Here is an 18,644-nt window from a genome sequence, read left to right on the forward strand (position 1 = left end):
ACTCTATATCTTCTCATTACATATCTCTATGGAGGCAGAAGGCCTAGGAGCTGCACTCTATGGTCCCGCGGTGCCCGATGGGATAGCGAGGGCCTCCTTCCCTCTCTTCACCCCCCCCCAATTCTCCCCGGCCTGTCATGGCGGCGTCCTGGTTTCTGGGGCCTTTGCTGTCACTCCGGCTGTTTCTCCTGCTCTCGCCTGACCCAGCGGGCGCCGTTTACGAGGACCAAGTGGGCAAGTTTGATTGGTGGGTGACAGGCCGAACTGACCTCACCTGCGGAACTCCCCGCCACAAGAAGTGCTGATGTGAGGGAGGGAGGTTTCTAATATAAGCTGATGGAGGGAAAGAGAACCCCTGATCAGTCACTGCTAGTTCAGACCCCCATGATTGATTGATTGATTGATTGCAGACCCTCCGTTCTTTGATGTTGCCTAATGTTAATATTTATTTATTTATGTATCCCACCTTTTTCCCTAACAGAGACTCAAAAGTGATTTACATAGCAAATCTGGATTATTTTGAAAGTTGCATGAAGTTTTGCATTAAATGTTCGGTGCCTGACAGAACTGACCACATTATTTCACTACTTTCTGCTATGTGCTCTTCATTATTTTTAGAACAAAAATACACCCCTTTGTGTTTCTAATAGGAGACAGCAATATGTGGGAAAGCTTAAGTTTGCCTCCTTGGAAGCTTCGCAGGGCTCCAGGAAGCTCATTGTGGCCACCGAGAAGAACGTGATGGCTGCTCTGAACTCCAGGACAGGAGACATCTGTGAGTATCTCTTAGGCAGTGGACACGATAGGGCCTGTTTATACCTATTGCTCTGATAGATGCATTGGTGATGACAACTGTATGAAGAGCAGGGGCTTGAGTGGATGTGCAACTCATACTAAGGCAACTTCGCATGTAGAGTACCCATATTTTTCACCCTATAGGGCGCACCGGCCCATAGGGCGCACCTAGTTTTTTTTGGGGGGGGGGGAAATAAAGAAAAAAAATATTTCCCCCCCAGACGCAGGGCTGGGGCAGGCGAAGCCTGAGCTTTCCCCAACCCCAGCCCCCAGAACAGGCTGCTATCCGCAAGCCTTGGGAGCCTGGTGGGAACTCCCGCCGGGCTCCCCAGGCTTGCGGATATCTGCCCGAAGCCCGGGGCGTGCTGCTCAGTGCGCCCCAGGCTTCGGGATGCAGGCTGCTATCCGCAAGCCAGGAGAGTGAGAGGGGTCGGTGCGCACCGACCCCTCTCGCTCTCCAAGCTTCAGCGAAAGCCTACATTCGCCCCATAGGATGCACACACATTTCCCCTTCATTTTTGGAGGGGAAAAAGTGCGTCCTATAGGGCAAAAAAACACGGTATTTGCTCTGAGTGCATTAGGCTAATGGTAACAGTACCACTCTATTCTGCCTTGGCCAGACCACATCTGGAACACAGTGTCTAGTTCTGGGCACCACAATTTAGGAAGGATATTGACAAGCTGGATTATGTGCAGAGGAGAGCGACCAAGATGATCATGGGTCTGGAAACCAAGCCTTATGAAGAACGGTTGAAGGAGCTGGGAATGTTTAGCCTGGGAAAGAGGAAACTGAGAGGGTATATAATAGCCATCTTCAAATATCTAAAGAGATGGAAGAGGGAACATGCTTGTTTTCTCCTTCTCTGGAGGGTAGGACTTAAACCAATGGCTTCGAGTTACAAGAAAGGGGATTCAGACTTAAATGTCAGGAATAACTTTCTGCCTATAAGAGCTGTTTGACAGGGGACAGGTCTCCGTTGGGAGGTTGTGGACTCTCCTTCCGTGGAGGTTTTTAAGCAGAGTTTGGAGGGCCATCTGTCAGGGATTCTTGAGTTGCGATTCCTGCATTTCAAAGGGTTGGACTACATGGCCCTTGGGTCCCATCAAACTCTGCAATTCTGGGAGGAATGGGTGCTATTAGACAAAATGGCCCAACCCTTGAAATGTAGCTTCCTCTGTTCATCGGACTCCTGTTTCTTTTTAAGTGTGGCGCCACGTGGACAAAGGAACTCCTGAAGGAGCGATAGATGCAATGCTGATCCATGGACAAGGTAAGTGAAGCATTTGTATTCTAGCTGAGTTATTAGGTCTGTAGCGCTGGCCATAATATTGCTTAACGATCTCACCTCCCTACAAATTCTGCTTCTTTGAGTGTTCCCATTTTACAGAAAGGAAGACTGAGAGTTCTTTATTTTTTATTATTATTAAAGATTTTCTTGTTTTACAGAAGTAAGTGTAATGTCTCTCGTATTTTTTCCATGTAACATTTTTACAAATCCATTTCATTTGTTGAGACATTATGGGGAGAAAAAAAGGGGGTGGAGGGAGGGAAGATGAGTGGGGTGGGGTCGGGTGGCAATGTTTCTATTATGTTTAATGTATGTAGGGTTTGGTGTCAGCATTGCTTGTGCTATTCACTTGTGTTCCTTTGGTGGTGAGAGAGGTTGGGGTTGGCCTAGGGTGTGGTTGTTTGTTTGTGATTGGCTGTGGTGATCTTTGTTTTCGTGTGTGAGTGGGGGGGGTGTGTGTGTGTTTTGGATTAGGTTAGCCATACTGATTTGTATGCTGTTGGTGGATTATTGTCATTGTCTTGTTGAGCTTGCGTATGTGATAAAGGCGAGCCATACCGGGGTAAAGGCGGGAAGACTGAGAGTTGAGAGACAAAACTATGAGCCCAGCAAGTCCTTGGCTGTTTTACAATAGGGGCAGGGAGCCTTGTTTTTTCACTTGACGGCCTGCATTCTCTACTGAGTCAAAAGTGGGCAGAGCAACAAGTGTGAATTTTACCTTAGCACAGTTGTCTGGTTTTTACACACACACATATGCCTCTCTTTATCCTTTGAATGGGCATGCAAGAACCATTATACGAGTCCAAGGACATATTGCAGTCGTATAAAAACCCTCAAGGAGGGTGCTGAGCTGGTCCAGGAGAGGGTGTGTCCTGGGGAGAGTCCTGTGTTCTTCGTCCTGTTCTATAGAGTTGAACACAAATGGATGAGACAGAGTGGCTGCAAGCCTTTCTTGTCCCAAAACAAAACGAGGAAAGTCAGGTGCAGATCCACCACCCCTTTATTATGAAGGAGGGATATGCTACTTCTGAGCTCTGTTTGTGGGTATTTATAATATACCAGCTGTTTTCACCACTCTGTCATATAGATGCCATCACTGTCTCCAACGGTGGTCGCCTCCTGCGCTCCTGGGAGACCAACATCGGGGGCTTGAACTGGGAGATATCAATGGATGCTGGCAGGTGAGAATTTTGGGTGGGTGGGTGGAATGTTGGGGAACTCATTTGCAACCTTTTGGGGGTACTGGCAGATTTTTAAACACCATATATAGGGTCCCGTTGATCATGCTCTTCCTCTGCATTGTGAGTGTAGATAGAGGTTGATTCTCCCACGATTAAGAACGCTTTCCCTGGAAAATCTTCTGTAGACATTGTGTTCTTTTGCTTGAGGGATGCTTTTTCCAATTTATTGAAAGGGTTACAGAAAGCTTTCTGATTTCAGCGTAAATCAGGTGTAGTACAGTGGTGCCCCGCAAGACGAATGCCTCGCAAGACGAAAAACCCGCAAGACGAAAGGGTTTTTCGGGTTTTGCGACGCTTCGCTAGACGATTTTCCCTATGGGCTTGCATCGCAAGACGAAAGCCCATAGGGAAATCTCGGGGACCTTTTTTTAAATGCTGGCGGTGGGGAGCAAAGCCTTTTTCCCCCCTCCGGACTTCAGAAGAGGTCCAGGAAGGCCGGCGGGGGCGAAAGGCTTTGCTCCCCACCGCCAGCATTTTAAAAGCGGTCCGGGATAGCAGGGAAGCGCTTCCCGCTATCCCGGACGGCTTTTGAAGGCAGGCAGGGGGGGCAAAGACTTTTGCCCCCCCGCCCGCCTTGGGAAGAGGTCCTGGACCTCTTCCCAAGGCGGGCGGGGGGCAAAAGTCTTTGCCCCCCCTGCCTGCCTAACCGGGGGCTTTTAAATCGCCCCGGGACTGTCCGGGGCGATTTAAAAGCCCCCGGACGGCTTTTGAAGCCTCCCCCCGCCGCCCGGCATCGGGGCAGGAACGCCTCCCCCTGCCGCCCGGCTTCGGGGCATCGTCCCGATGCCGGGCGACGGGGCGAGAAAGCCTCCCCCCGCCGCCTGGCGTCGGAACCATGTCCCGAAGCCGGGCGGCGGGGCGGGAAAGCCTCCCCCCGCCGCCCGGCTTCGGGGCATCGTCCCGATGCCGGGCGACGGGGCGGGAAAGCCTCCCCCCGCCGCCCGGCTTCGGGGCATCATCCCGATGCCGGGCGGCGGGGCGGGAAAGCCTCCCCCGGCCGCCTGGCATCGGAACCATGTCCCGAAGCCGGGTGACGGGGCGAGAAAGCCTCCCCCCGCCGCCTGGCATCGGAACCATGTCCCGATGCCGGGCGGCGGGGCGGGAAAGCCTCCCCCCGCCGCCTGGCATCGGAACCATGTCCCGATGCCGGGCGACGGGGCGAGAAAGCCTCCCCCCGCTGCCTGGCATCGGAACCATGTCCCGAAGCCGGGCGGCGGGGCGGGAAAGCCTCCCCCCGCCGCCCGGCTTCGGGGCATCGTCCCAATGCCGGGCGGCCGGGCAGGAAAGCCTCCCCCCGCCGCCCGGCTTCGGGGCATCGTCCCGATGCCGGGCGACGGGGCGAGAAAGCCTCCCCCGGCCGCCTGGCATCGGAACCATGTCCCGATGCCGGGCGACGGGGCGAGAAAGCCTCCCCCGGCCGCCTGGCATCGGAACCATGTCCCGATGCCGGGCGGCGGGGCGGGAAAGCCTCCCCCCGCCGCCTGGCATCGGAACCATGTCCCGATGCCGGGCGACGGGGCGAGAAAGCCTCCCCCCGCCGCCTGGCATCGGAACCATGTCCCGAAGCCGGGCGGCGGGGCGGGAAAGCCTCCCCCCGCCGCCTGGCATCGGAACCATGTCCCGATGCCGGGCGGCCGGGCAGGAACGCCTCCCCCCGCCGCCCGGCTTCGGGGCATCGTCCCGATGCCGGGCGACGGGGCGGGAAAGCCTCCCCCCGCCGCCCGGCTTCGGGGCATCGTCCCGATGCCGGGTGGCCGGGCAGGAACGCCTCCCCCCGCCGCCCGGCTTCGGGGCATCGTCCCGATGCCGGGCGACGGGGCGGGAAAGCCTCCCCCCACCGCCCGGCTTCGGGGCGGGAAAGCCTCCCCCCGCCGCCCGGCTTCGGGGCATCGTCCCGATGCCGGGCGACGGGGCGAGAAAGCCTCCCCCCGCCGCCTGGCATCGGAACCATGTCCCGATGCCGGGCGACGGGGCGAGAAAGCCTCCCCCCGCCGCCCGGCATCGGAACGATGTCCCGAAGCCCGGCGGCGGGGTGGGAAAGCCTGGGCGCGCTGGCAACTCTCCGCAAGGAGCGCGCTGCTTGCGGAGAGGTCCGCGCCTGTCCTGGACCTTTTCTGAAGGCAGGCGGGGGGGCAAAAGTCTTTGTCCCCCCTGCCTGCCTTCCCAGGGGCTTTTAAATCGCCCCGGACAGCGGAGAAGTCCTCCGCTGTCCCGGGCGATTTTAAAATGCCGCCCGCCAGAAGAGGTCGGGGGAAGGCGGTTTCCATAGGAACGCATTAATTGATTTTCAATGCATTCCTATGGAAAACCGTGCATCGCAAGACGAAAAACTCGCAAGACGAAGAGACTTGCGGAACGAATTAATTTCGTCTTGCGAGGCACCACTGTATTTTGTCAGTTCCTTGAAAAAAAGTACATTTATACAGACCTGCACTGGTTGCCGGTTTGCTACCGGACCAAGTTCAAGTTGTTACTTTTAGTAAATAAAGCCCTGAGCGACTTGGGACCAGTTTGCTTGTGAGATCACCTTACCTTACCCCATACAAACCCACTTGACCGCTCCAATCTACAGAACTGGCACTTTTGCAGGTGCCACACAATACTTGTTCCACATTTTTTAGAAATTGCTCTTTTAGTGTGGCAGCATTCATACTGATCGCCGAAGAATTGATGCTTTTGAATTACGGTGCTGGAGGAGACTCTTGAGAGTCCCATGGACTGCAAGAAGATCAAACCTATCCGTTCTTAAGGAAATCAGCCCTGAGTGCTCACTGGAAGGACAGATTCTGAAGCTGAGGCTCCAATACTTTGGCCACCTCATGAGAAGAGAAGACTCCCTGGGAAAGACCCTGATGTTGGGAAAGATGGAGGGCACACGGAGAAGGGGACGACAGAGGACGAGATGGTTGGACAGTGTTCTCGAAGCTACAAGCATGAGTTTGACCAAACTGTGGGAGGTGGTGGAAGACAGGAGTGCCTGGTGTGCTCTGGTCCATGGGGTCACGAAGAGTTGGACACGACTAAACAACTAAACGACTAAACAACGACAACAAAGCACCCACACTTCAGAACTCCTTGCTGATTGACATTAGGCAAACACCTTCACTCTTCTCGTTTTGGGGCCTGCTAAAAACACTCTTGTTTAGGCTGGCCTATCCAGGCACATAGAACGCTGGTGCCTGTTTTAATTTGGCTTTTAACTTATTGTTGGTTTTAATTATTTTGGAATGCTTTCAATAGCTTTTTAAAATTATCTTCCCTGCCCCTCCTTTATAATTCTATTCTTTTGTTCTTTTCATAAACTGCTTTGAGGTTTGTTTCTTCAGTCAGGCAACGTATCAGTTTTGTGAAACAAAATGAATCTCATCCTCTAGTCATAATTGTTTTAGCTAGTTGTATGTTTTTAATTCTGCGGTGAGTTCTCTCGGTCTGTGGCTGTAATAAACCATTTGTGTGTTTCACTGTTCAAGTTTTCAGATGGCTAGTTTGGTGGGACTTCAGGACATGGTGAAACACGTAGCCATCTTGAAGAAGAACGTGCTCTCTCTTCACTACCTCTCCAACGGCCATCAGAAGTGGTTAGAGCATTTGCCAGAAAGGTAGGAAGTGATTGTGAGCCATGCTCGTCTGTGGTTCAGGGAGGGGCTGTAGCTCAGTGGTAGAACACCTGCTCTGCATGCAGAATGGTCCCAGGTTCAATCCATCTCCTGGAAGGGTTGGGAAATAATAGACCCAAGTAGCTAAGTGCTCTGCCAAACCCCCCAAAAAATAAATGCGCTCCCACACAGGCAGAAAAACATTAGGTCATTGTCTTCGTAGGAGGCAAATGGAGTCTGCAAATGGGGTGTTGCATGCTGCTTATTCAGGATTTAGATTCCTTAAGGGCCTTTAGGTTCTTCTTATGCACATTGGGATGGATCAGTTGAACAAGAACAAGTGGAACACGAAAACACAGGGGAAGGGCCGTAGCTGTTGAAATGGCACCTGCTTTGTATGCAGAAGGTCCCAGATTCATCTCCTGGTAGGCCTGGGAATGTCCTCCACCTGAAATACTGGAGAGCTGCTGCTGGTCAGTGTAGGCAATGCTAGCTAGCCAGACCAGTGGTTTTGACTTGCTGTAAGACCCTTTCCTATGTATTCCATTCTGTTCCACCTCTGCTCCATTCTGTTCCACCTCCTTCACACACCCCCTTCACGGTTTTCTGTTTTATCTGCCTTCTGATCAGCTAATCAGTCAACTTTCCATGCTCACAGTCCTCATTGGTCTGATCTTGGGGCTCCCTTCTCATCAACCTAAGTCCCCCCTCTTTTTTTGGTATTTCTACAATCCTTTGGGTGCCCCCCAGTCTGGTGATGTGCATATGGTGCTGTTTTGCCTGTGTAAGTAACATCACCAGCAGCCTGATCATTGGATATGAGTTGTCATTCCGTGTACATCTGAAGACATTTGTTACTGATGGTTGTATCTCCATGTTCAGGGGCAGCCTACCACTGATTACTAGGTTCTGGGGGTAAACAAGAGGCAGCTGCTCTTGTTATGCTTCCTCGGGGCTGCTTTGCTGGTAGGCTGGAAGGTGATCACGTAGATCCTGGAGCTTCCAAGCTCTACCTTCCCCCGTCCCCCAAAGACCTGTGGTGACAGCCGGCTGACTTAATCAACTTCTGATATTCCTTGCTAGTGAGGTTGTCCAGTATCAGCTGGTGTATTCCCACGGGACGGGGTCGGTGCACGCAGTTGGAGTCAGTCCTCAAAGCCACTTCAGCATCGTAACCTTCAGCGTTGAGGATGGAGAGATCACAAGACAGGTAGGACAAGGTCTTGGCTCAGAATGGGTTTCCTTGCGGAAAAAGCTGGGTTTTTGATTACTTTTTTTCCCCTCCAGGATGGCATCTGGGAAATTTGCAGATTTAAGACTGTGATTCTGTGTGTGCTTACTTGAGGGTGAACTTGACTGACCCCAGTGAGACTTATTCCTGAGTAGCACTGCAGTGTTTAATCAGTTGGGTTAGTAAACTGTAACTGTGCACTCCAGAGGTGATTGGACTCCCAGCTTCCATCCAATAAAGCGAGATGAACGCCGCAACCCCAGAGTCGGTCACGACTGGACCTAATGGTCAGGGGTCCCTTTACCTTTACCTTTAGCAGGGATGCGGGTGGCGCTGTGGGTTAAACCACAGAGCCTAGGACTTGCCGATCAGAAGGTCGGGGGTTCGAATCCCCGCGACGGGGTGAGCTCCCGTTGCCTGGTCCCTGCTCCTGCCAACCTAGCAGTTCAAAAGCACCTCAAAGTGCAAGTAGATAAATAGGTACCACTCTGGCGGGAAGGTAAACAGTGTTTCCGTGCGCTCCTCTGATTCGACAGAAGCGGCTTAGTCATGCTGGCCACATGACCCGGAAGCTGTACACCGGCTCCCTCGGCCAATAAAGCAAGATGAGCGCCGCAACCCCAGAGTCAGTCATGACTGGACCTAATGGTCAGGGGTCCCTTTACCTTTAGCACTGCAGTGTTTAATCAGTTGGGTTGGTAAACTGTAACTGTGCACTCCAGAGGTGATTGGACTCCCAGCTTCCATCAACCCAGCCAGCACTGTTAGTGGTCAGGGATAACAGGGGTTGTAGTCCCAACAACATCCACAGGCTCTCCATCCTTCATTTTAAAAAGCCAGAGGTAGCTGGGGACAGTAAAGGCAAGGGATGGAGGGAGCTAGCTGAGGGGCAGCGAAAGCAAGGGTTCAAGGACAAGGAACCTGCGGCCGTCCATTTGCCTGTTGGACTCAGCCCCAGACAGCATGACCAACTGTCAGCGATTATGGGAGCTGTGGTCCAGCATCATCTCAAGGGCACCGTGTTGGCTACCGCTGAATCATCGCAAAACCTTTTGATTGACTAAAAAGGAAAAACAACAACAGGTGCCCTTGATAAATTGGGCAGAATATTATTATTAGTATTTAGACTCTTAATGAAAATGTCTCTGCTGTGTGTGGTGGAGAAGGGAGCTGCTGTTGGGGAGGCGAATCCAGTTTCTCAACACTTTTTTCCTTCTGCAGGTCAAGGTGGCAGCCCCCTGGGCAAGGACTCTGAATGGAGCTTGTGGCGTGGTCGGAGAGGGAGTCCTCCTGTGCGCCGACTCAGCCACTCACTCACTCTATGCCTTGTCCCTGGATTCTGGGGAAGAGGTGAAGCAGATTCCACTGCAGGTAAGGGGTCTAGGAAGCAGGCTGATACCTTTGGACGGGTTTGGCTTTCAGCTTGGTGTATCTGAAGAGTTACTAGCTATGGCAGCTGTGATCTCCTTCCCCTGTTGGAGGCAGTGTGCCTCTGAATGCCAGTTAATAACCATAATACCTTTGATTTATTAATTGCCTTCTAAACCTTACTCTCAAGGCAATTGACATACATGATACAGTCGTACCTCGGCTCCCAAACGCCTTGAGAGCTAAACGTTCCGGCTCCCAAATGATTGAAAACCAGATATGATTGTTTTGGTTTTCAAATGTTCTTTGGAAGCCGAACATCCAGCTCTGCTTCCAATTGGCTGCAGGAAGGTCCTGCAGCCAATCGGAAGCTGTGCCTTGGTTCCCGAACCATTTTGGGAGTCAACTGGACTCCCGGAACGCATTCTGTTCGGGAGCCGAGGTTCCACTGTAGTTAAAAACAGATTTTGTTTTTGTTTTTGTTTAAAGATGCATTTAAAACAAGACTAAAAACCTAACAAGTGGGTACTCTTGATAAAGACCCATTTATTTAGCTGGGGAATGTCAGGACAAAATGTCCCCAGTTGTTTCCGGAAAGCGCATTTATGGGGAATCCCCAAGTCAGGAGATTGCTGCTGTTCTCAGATTCTGTGCACAGAGTTTGGTGAGATCAGAGCACTGCATTGTGATGGCTTATTGGGCTAGATTCAGCTGTGCTCTTCCAATGGCTTTTGTAATGCAGCTAATTTCCCTGTCTTTTTGATGCTGTACTATCTGTGTCAGGGAACCCCTGTGGGAAGGTCAATAAGATGGATAGCCTCCATGGAGGAGGAGAATGGCTATCAATGGCTGCAAACCATGACAGCTGTGCTCTACCCCTGTAGTCTGAGGCCTTTGAGTACCAACCAGTTGTTGGAAATCACAAGCCTTTCCATTCAGGCATCCTTTTAAGACTTCTGGTTGACCACTGCAAGAACCGGATGTTGGCTTAGATGAGTATTTGACCAGATCTAGCTTCAGGGCCCATGCTTTTACGTTATAGGATGTAGTGATAGCTGTCAGCTAGGATTAGGCAAATTCCCCTGTTGGAGTCCATACGCCTCTGAATCCCAGTTGCTGGGAATTGCACATGGCAGAGTGCCGTCGTGCCCATATCCCAGTTGCTGGTTTCCCATTGAGGCAACTGGTGGGTAACTGTGAGAACAGGATGCTGGACCAGATGGGCCAGTGGTCTGATCCAATGTTCTCGTGTAGCAATGGACACCAATGTGGATTATACAAATCCGTGGGGAATAATAATAATAAATAATAATAATAATAATAATTTATTATTTATATCCCGCCCATCTGGCTGGGCCTCCCCAGCCACTCTGGGCGGCTTCCATAGAAACCAAAAATACAGTAAAATATCACACGTTAAAAACTTCCCTGAACAGGGCTGCCTTAAGATGTCTTCTGAATGTCAGGTAGTTGTTTATTGCTTTGACATCTGCTGGAAGGGCGTTCCACAGGGCGGGCGCCACTACCGAGAAGGCCCTCTGCCTGGTTCCCTGTAGCTTTGCTTCTCGCAATGAGGGAACCGCCAGAAGGCCCTTGGCGCTGGACCTCAGCGTCCAGGCAGAATGATGGGGGTGGAGACGCTCCTTCAGGTATAGGGCTATCAGTGGCTATATTCTCTCTCCACTGCCGCAGGCAAACAGGGAGAGTTGTTGTTGCGCTCTGGTCCTGCTTTCAATTCCCAGAGGCATCCTTTGGTTGACCACTGAATGCTTCTGGGCTGTCCTCCTCCTCTTACGTCCCACGTTTGCCTGACTCGCCTTCTCTTCCTTCCCTCACCCTCCACAGTCCCTTGGTCTGGAGTTTGTCAGCGGCTTCCGGCCCCGCTTGCTTTCCTCTCAGCCCAATTCCGCCAGCGCTTCCCGCCCCCAGTTCTTCCTGCAGCTGTCTCCAAGCCACTTTGCGCTGCTCCAGCATCGGAACGGCGTGCTGAGCCTCCTCCGGGATTTTCCGCAGGTAAAAGGAAATGGTCCTTATTATTATTATTTTTTTAAAAGGAAAAATGAAGAGGAGAAGCTGTTGCTGCAGTGCCAGCACCTTGATGTTTTACCTCTTAAAAGCCAGTCCCCTTGAGGAATGTTACCAACTCTCTGCAGGTGTACACTGAGAAAAGGCTGTAGCGCAGTGTTTGTGATCTCTCCATAGATCAGGAATGAGGAACCTGTCGTCTTCCAGTGATTGTTGGACTCCAACTCCCATCAGCCCCTATGATTGGCCATGCTGGCAGGTGGGATGGTGGGAGTTGTAGTCCAGCAAGTTCTGGAGGACCACAAGCTTCACATCCCTACATTAAAAGAAGGCAGAGCTGTGATGGCAGTAACCCACCTGTAAAAATAAGTGATGGTCTAGTTAGTGGCGACCTAGAGGATGTTGGACTACAACTCCCATCAGGCCCAGGCAGCATGGCCGGTGGCCAGGGATGATGATGGAGCCCAGCAATGCCTGGAAGGTGGCATCTCTGCTGCAGAAGGCTCCAGGACACCTCCTGTTTTAAAAGGATCAGGGGCAGTCGGTTTGAGAAGTTCTCCCACTTAACTACAGCCCATCTGCTTTGCATGCAGAAGGTCCCAGGCTCAATCTCTGATATCTCCAAGTAGGTCTGGGAATGTCCCGCTTTCTAAAACCCTGGAGGACCACTGCCAGCTAGTGCAGACAATACTGAACTAGATGGACCAGTGGGTCTGATTCTGTATAAAGCAGCTTCCTTATGTTATCGAAATCCCTCTCTGCTCGAAACCTTGGGAACTCTGTCTCTCTAAGAGGAAGATCTGAGCAGGGTGAGCTGGTGATGTGACTAAGTGCAGGGATTTTTCAGTAGGCAGCCAGTCCTCCTGTAGTCTGATGTTCAAGCTCAAGTTTATTGCCTAAGCTCCTAGGCCAGGGTCACCCAAGGGAACTTTTATCTAAGTGCACCTCTCACCCCACCAAGCCCAGTGTTTCTTCCAGGAGCGTTTTCCTTATTCATTCTCTCACTGCTGCGTTTCTCAGGCTGTCCTCGTGACCTTCGCAACCACCAACGAGAAAACGGTAGCCGCGGTTCTCACCTGCAAGGCCGAAGTGGTAAGTTTGAGGGTGACATGTTGGGTGAAATCAGAAGCTTGTCTTGTCCCTGAAATGCCCTTGACTTCCTTAGGACCATGCTGGCTTTTGTTGCTGCAGTGTGATTACTTGTCTGCATTCAGGCAATCGTCTCTCTACTTTTAATAAGCTGAGATACAAACATTTTGGCAACTTCCCTTCTCTCTCGGTGTGAGCCAGCTAACAAATGGGGATGTCTTTAATTTAACTTACCCATTTTCTCTGAATCAGGTAACTATAGTTAATAGTTCTGGGATGAGCCAGGATATGAAGTCAACTGCAAACCATGGTTTAGTGTCCTGGCTTGTTACAGAAGCTGTTAACCATAGTTTCTCAGATTGCAGGAAACAGGAAATGCAGCAGGACTACAGCCCTGGACAGCACAAGCATGCTTACTTGGGCTGATGGGTACTGTAGTCTGAAACATCTGGAGGGCACCAAGTTGGGGAAGGCTGAACTATAGCTGACAGCTTCATACTTGGTTTGCTGGTTTGTGTGAAAGGAGGCAGCTAGTCTTGTTTTAAATCTTGGTTTGTTCATTCTTGTTACCTGAGATTCTCCCACTGTGTGACTTTGGAAATCTTGTGGTAGACTTAATTTGTGTTAAAGAATAAAATTGCAGAAGGCAATTGCCCACACTCTGAAATTAGGTCTTCTTGTGAGCCAAAATACTGGTGAGTGCAAAGAGGGCATTATTGCTTTGTTTTTTAAATAACAACAAATTAAGTAGTAGCGTAAAGGTAAAGGTACCCCAGCCCGTATGGGCCAGTCTTGCCAGACTCTAGGGTTGTGCGCTCATCTCACTCTATAGGCCGGGAGCCAGCGCCGTCTGCAGACACTTCCGGGTCACGTGGCCAGCGTGACAAGCTGCATCTGGCAAGCCAGCGCAGCACACAGAACGCCGTTTACCTTCCCGTGTAAGCGGTCCCTATTTATCTACTTGCACCCGGGGGTGCTTTCAAACTGCTAGGTTGGCAGGCGCTAGGACCGAAGGATGGGAGCACACCCTGCCGCGGGGATTCGAACCGCCGACCATAAGATCAGCAAGTCCTAGGCGCTGAGGTTTTACCCACAGCGCCACCCGCGTCCCCAAGTAGTAGCTTAAATGGATGCTATTTATAGTGGTTTCAAATGCTCAGAGTGCTGCATGTGGATTATCTTGTGATCCACACAACAACCATGTAAAGTAGGCCTGCATTATCATCCCCCTTACCAACTGCAACATGGCAGATGATAATGCGTCTGACACGTGGAAGGATGTGAACACCCGGGCGCCAGAGCTAAGGTTGTGCAGTGGCTGAGAGGCTGAGCTATGGCTCGCAAAGTCCCCAGGTCAAATCTTGCCTGCCATGAACTCACCACTCACCTCTGACCTCATGTCAGCTCACAATCTATGGTTTGAGAGAGGCCACCAAATCAGCATAACACAGCATGATTTGTCCTGACTGTGGTTTGTTGGTACGTCTGTGTTCACCATCCATTGACAAGCTACGGTGAGAACTGTCCTTTTGCCTTAATGACAATGGAGACAGAAGTGAACTTCTGAAGCTGATGGAAAATGGAAGCAGGCGGCACTTCCTGTCCTAAGTTTGGAAGCTCAGAATAATGGTCTAGGTTCACATCTGTAGTAAGCAAAAACTATGATTTCAGGTGTAACAGGAAACCTTGGCCTTATGTTATGGCCTTATGACCATGAGGTAGCACAAGCCTTGGGTCTGCACACTTTCCCCTCTCCTTTCCCATCTGAAAGAAGAAGTTTTAGGGATGCAGGTGGCGCTGTGGGTTAAACCACAGAGCCTAGGACCTGCTGATCAGAAGGTCGGTGGTTCGAATCCCCACGATGGGGTGAGCTCCCGATGCTTGGTCCCTGCTCCTGCCAACCTAGCAGTTCAAAAGCATGTCAAAGTGCCTTCCAGCGGGAAGGCAAATGTTGTTTCCATGCGCTGCTCTGGTTCGCCAGAAATGACTTAGTCATGCTGGCCACATGACCTGGAAGCTGTATGCCGGCTCCCTCAGCCAGTAAAGCGAGATGAGCGCCGCAACTCCAGAGTCGGTCACGACTGGACCTAATGGTCAGGGGTCCCTTTACCTTTACTTTGGTTTTAGAGCCAAGGGCAGTTCGCTGTAGTAGTAGTAGTAGTAGTAGTAGTAGTAGTAGTAGTAATTTATTATTTATACACCGCCTATCTGGCTGGGTTTACCCAGCCACTCTGGGAGGCTCCCAACTGAATATTAAAAACACAATAGAGCATTAAACATTAAAAACCTCCCTAAACAGGGCTGCCTTAAGATGTCTTTTGAAAGTAAGATAGTTGCTTATTGCCTTGACATCTGTTGGGAGGATGTTCCACAGGGCAGGCGCCACTACCGAGAAGGCCCTCTGCCTCGTTCCCTGTAACCTCACTTCTCACAGTGAGGGAACCGCCAGAAGACCCTCGGCGCTGGACCTCAGTGTCGGGGCTGTGTGATGGCGGTGGAGACGCTCCTTCAGGTATACAGGACCGAGGCCGTTGTACACCAATGCAAGGACCTGTGGTTAGTTCCAACTGTGGCGAGTTAGAACAAGTTGGGATCAAGCCATGCTTCAATACCTTTGTTTTTTAAAAAACTCAACTGAGTTAGAACAAACCACAGTTTCCTGAGTTTGTGCACAGTGGGGAGCTTTGTTGTTGATGTTTAGTCGTGTCTGACTCTTCGTGACCCCATGGACCAGAGCACACCAGGCACTTCTGTCTTCCACTGCCTCCTGCACTTTGGTCAAAAGTGAGGAGCTATTAACAATTATAAAAGCAGATGTTTTCAATCTTTCCTTGCATGCAAAGGAGGAGCAAGGAGGGTGAGAGCATGACCCTTTGATTCATGCAGGCTTGTTCTTGGGACAGGAAACCATGGTTTTCCATTATGTCTGAACCATGTTTACCCTGCATTTGAAGTGTGCGGTTTAAAGTGCTAGGGTTTAAATGTATTTCGTGCACCCCACCCCACCACAATCTTCACTCCTTGGGTCAGGTAGCTACTCTGTTGCTCGTGGTGACACTGCATGCATGACGGTGGCCTTAATATTAAATCCTACCCCCCTTCTTTTAATTTCTTCTGAATGACACTTAAGGAATCCTTATCCTGCCACAACCAGTCCTACGTAATTAACCTGTACTTGGCTGAAACTGGGCAGAGGCTGCTGGATACCATTATCAGCTTCACCTTGGAGAAAACTTCTTCGAGGCCAGAACAGGTATGGGGAGTGGTCTTGGGGAGAGAGCGGGAGCAGAGGGGCCTTGGTGGGTGTCTGAATTTTATGTGCTGTCCACGGGCAACACAATGGGCAAGACTATATATATTAATCACAAATTGTATTGGGGGGGCAGTTCAGAGCAGACCCATTGAAATTAATGGACCTAAGTTCTCAATTCTCCTCAAAGTAGACTTGGTGAAATTATGACCTACTTGAGCCCATTAATTTTGACAGGTCTGCACTTAATTATTATTTACTTATTTATTATTTATGCCCCGCCCATCTGGCTGGGCTTCCCCAGCCACTCTGGGCGGCTTCCAACAAAATATTAAAATACAGTAATGCATCAAACATTAAAAGCTTCCCTAAACTTAAGTAAAACTTGGTTGGATACAATCCAAGTTTCCCCTCCAAAATAAAGTTAATATGAACAACAGGCCTCAATCATATAACTACCCACACCAACACCAAGAATCTTAGCAGTCTTCTCAGAAAGCTCTAAGTTGCTTCCTTAATTGGTTGGACATCTTGCTAATCCTGCGAGCTGATGATGATGATGATGATTATTATTATTATTATTTATACCCTGCCCATCTGGCTGAGTTTCCCCAGCCACTCTGGGCAGCTTCCAATCAAGTGTTAAAAGCAATACAGCATTAAATATTAAAAACTTCCCTGAACAGGGCTGCCTTCATATGTCTTTTAAAGAGAAGATAGCTGCTTATTTCCTTCACATCTGAAGGGAGGGTGTTCCACAGGTCGGGCACCACTACCGAGAAGGCCCTCTGTCTGGTTCCCTGTAACCTCACTTCTCTCAATAAGGGAACTGCCAGAAGGCCCTCGGCGCTGGATCTCAGTGTCTGGGCTGAATGATGGGGGTGGAGACGCTCCTTCGGGTATACAGGACCGAGGCCGTTTAAGGCTTTAAAGGTCAGCACCATGATACCCTGATGCTCATCCACCTGCCTTCCCCCTTTTTCTTTCAGCTTTACATTCAGGTGTTTCTGAAGAAAGATGACTCCGTGGGCTACCGAGCCCTGGTGCAGACGGCGGATCACATGCTCTCTTTCCTTCAGCAACCAGGTGACCTTTCTGCTGTGTTGCACAGTTCATTTATTGCATTTATTCCCCACAGAGCTCAAGGGGGCATATGCAGTTCCCTCTCTCATTTAATCCCTGTGAGGTAGGTTAGGCTGAGAGGCAGGGGTGAGCTTCATGGCCCAGTCTCTTAGTTTGCTAGACTGACATTCTAACCACTACCCCACACTCCAAGCTTTACCTTTCTGGTAACTGGACGACAGAGAGCTGGCTGTGCCAATGGCCTAAGAAGGAGAATTAGAAGTCGTGGCTGTCTTTCCAAGCAAGTGTTTCTAGGATTGCAGTCTAAGTGTTGCATCTGCCTCAGTGTAGACCTGTTGTAACCAATGCAGCTAAGTAAGATTCATTTCAAGGGGTCCGCTAACACTGGATACAGCACCCCCTCCATATTTCCTTTTACGGCCACCTATGCACGCGGGTGGCGCTGTGGGTTAAACCAGAGCCTAGAACTTGTCAATCAGAAGGTCGGCAGTTCGAATCCCCAAGACGGGGTGAGCTCCCGTTGCTCAGTCCCAGCTCCTGCCAAACTAGCAGTTCAAAAGCACATCAAAGTGCAAGTAGATAAATAGGTACCGCTCCGGCGGGAAGGTAAACGGCATTTCCGTGCGTTGCTTTGGTTCGCCAGAAGTGGCTTAGTCATGCTGGCCACATGACCCGAAAGCTGTATGCCAGCTCCCTTGGCTAATATAGTGAGATGAGCGCCGCAACCTCTGAGTCGGCCACGACTGGACCTAATGGTCAGGGGTCCCTTTACCTTTACCTATGCATCTCTTGTTTTTTCTCCACAGGGAAAGTTTTGTGGAGCAGAGAAGAGTCTTTGGCTGAAGTGGTCAGCTTGCAGATGGTGGATCTGCCCCTGACAGGCGCGCAGGCAGAGCTGGAGGGTGAATTTGGGAAGAAAGCAGGTAAAGCCACAGTTGGCGTTTCTTTCCCTTTCCCAGTCCTGTCAAAACTCACAAGACCCTCCTGGTCAGCAAGGCTGCTTGGTAGTGTTGCACAGGTGGATTGCAATTTATTATTCACCCTAAAGGTAACAACAGTTAAAACACAACATTAAGAACATCTTTTAAAAAGATAAAATTACAAAAACAAGGTGGTTCCTAAAAATATTCATCTCATGTGTCAAAAGCTGGGGTGGGGGTGGTGTAAAGAGGTGCATCTTCAGCATTCTCCAAAAGCTGTGTAATGAAGGGGCCAAAATAATCTCTGCAGGGAAGGTTCCACAACTTAGTTGTTACATCTCTGATACTGCGGCTTTTGTTCTTACTCCAGTGAGTACATTTCAAATATTTTCTCCTTTGTCTTTTTTGCTGTCTTGGAACCAGCAATTCAAGGTAATTCTCCAGATGTCTTTTTCACTTGCTTTTCTTGACAATCTTGCTTTGGAAAGGTGTGTGTGTGTGTGTGTGTGTGTGTGTGTGTGTGTGTGTGAGAGAGAGAGAGAGAGAGAGAGAGAGAGAGAGAGAGAGAGAGAGAGAGAGAGAGAGATGTGTCAATCTATGGGGCTCTATCTGTCTTCCATGAGCTTCCTTGGTCCTGCTGAGTTGTGCTTGCTGTCTGGCTCCACAAACATGCTTTCCTGCTCGCCAGCAGTGAGGAACTTTGTCCCCTGTCCAAGATCCCCTGTCCTTCTCCCAAGCTTGGAAGAAGATGAGGGAT

At 50.5% G+C, this 18,644-nt stretch overlaps 1 protein-coding gene across 1 annotated transcript in view; it reads left to right on the forward strand.

The window, feature by feature from the left end:
- The first annotated feature begins 93 nt into the window (after positions 1-93).
- EMC1 (ER membrane protein complex subunit 1) overlaps positions 94-18,644 on the forward strand; it is a 28,932-nt gene continuing 10,381 nt past the window's right edge. Inside the window, exons 1-12 of the mRNA XM_081923534.1 lie at positions 94-247; positions 651-775; positions 2,001-2,066; positions 3,172-3,265; positions 6,796-6,924; positions 8,005-8,131; positions 9,374-9,523; positions 11,366-11,533; positions 12,566-12,637; positions 15,765-15,887; positions 16,874-16,970; positions 17,774-17,890. Of these exons, the coding sequence (XP_081779660.1) occupies positions 138-247; positions 651-775; positions 2,001-2,066; positions 3,172-3,265; positions 6,796-6,924; positions 8,005-8,131; positions 9,374-9,523; positions 11,366-11,533; positions 12,566-12,637; positions 15,765-15,887; positions 16,874-16,970; positions 17,774-17,890 (1,378 nt within the window). The 5' untranslated portion in view covers positions 94-137. The remainder of the gene's footprint in view (positions 248-650; positions 776-2,000; positions 2,067-3,171; positions 3,266-6,795; positions 6,925-8,004; positions 8,132-9,373; positions 9,524-11,365; positions 11,534-12,565; positions 12,638-15,764; positions 15,888-16,873; positions 16,971-17,773; positions 17,891-18,644) is intronic.

The sequence above is a fragment of the Podarcis melisellensis genome, assembly GCF_964234715.1.
Source record: "Podarcis melisellensis genome assembly, chromosome: 8".
Classification (NCBI taxonomy): Eukaryota; Metazoa; Chordata; class Lepidosauria; order Squamata; family Lacertidae; genus Podarcis; species Podarcis melisellensis.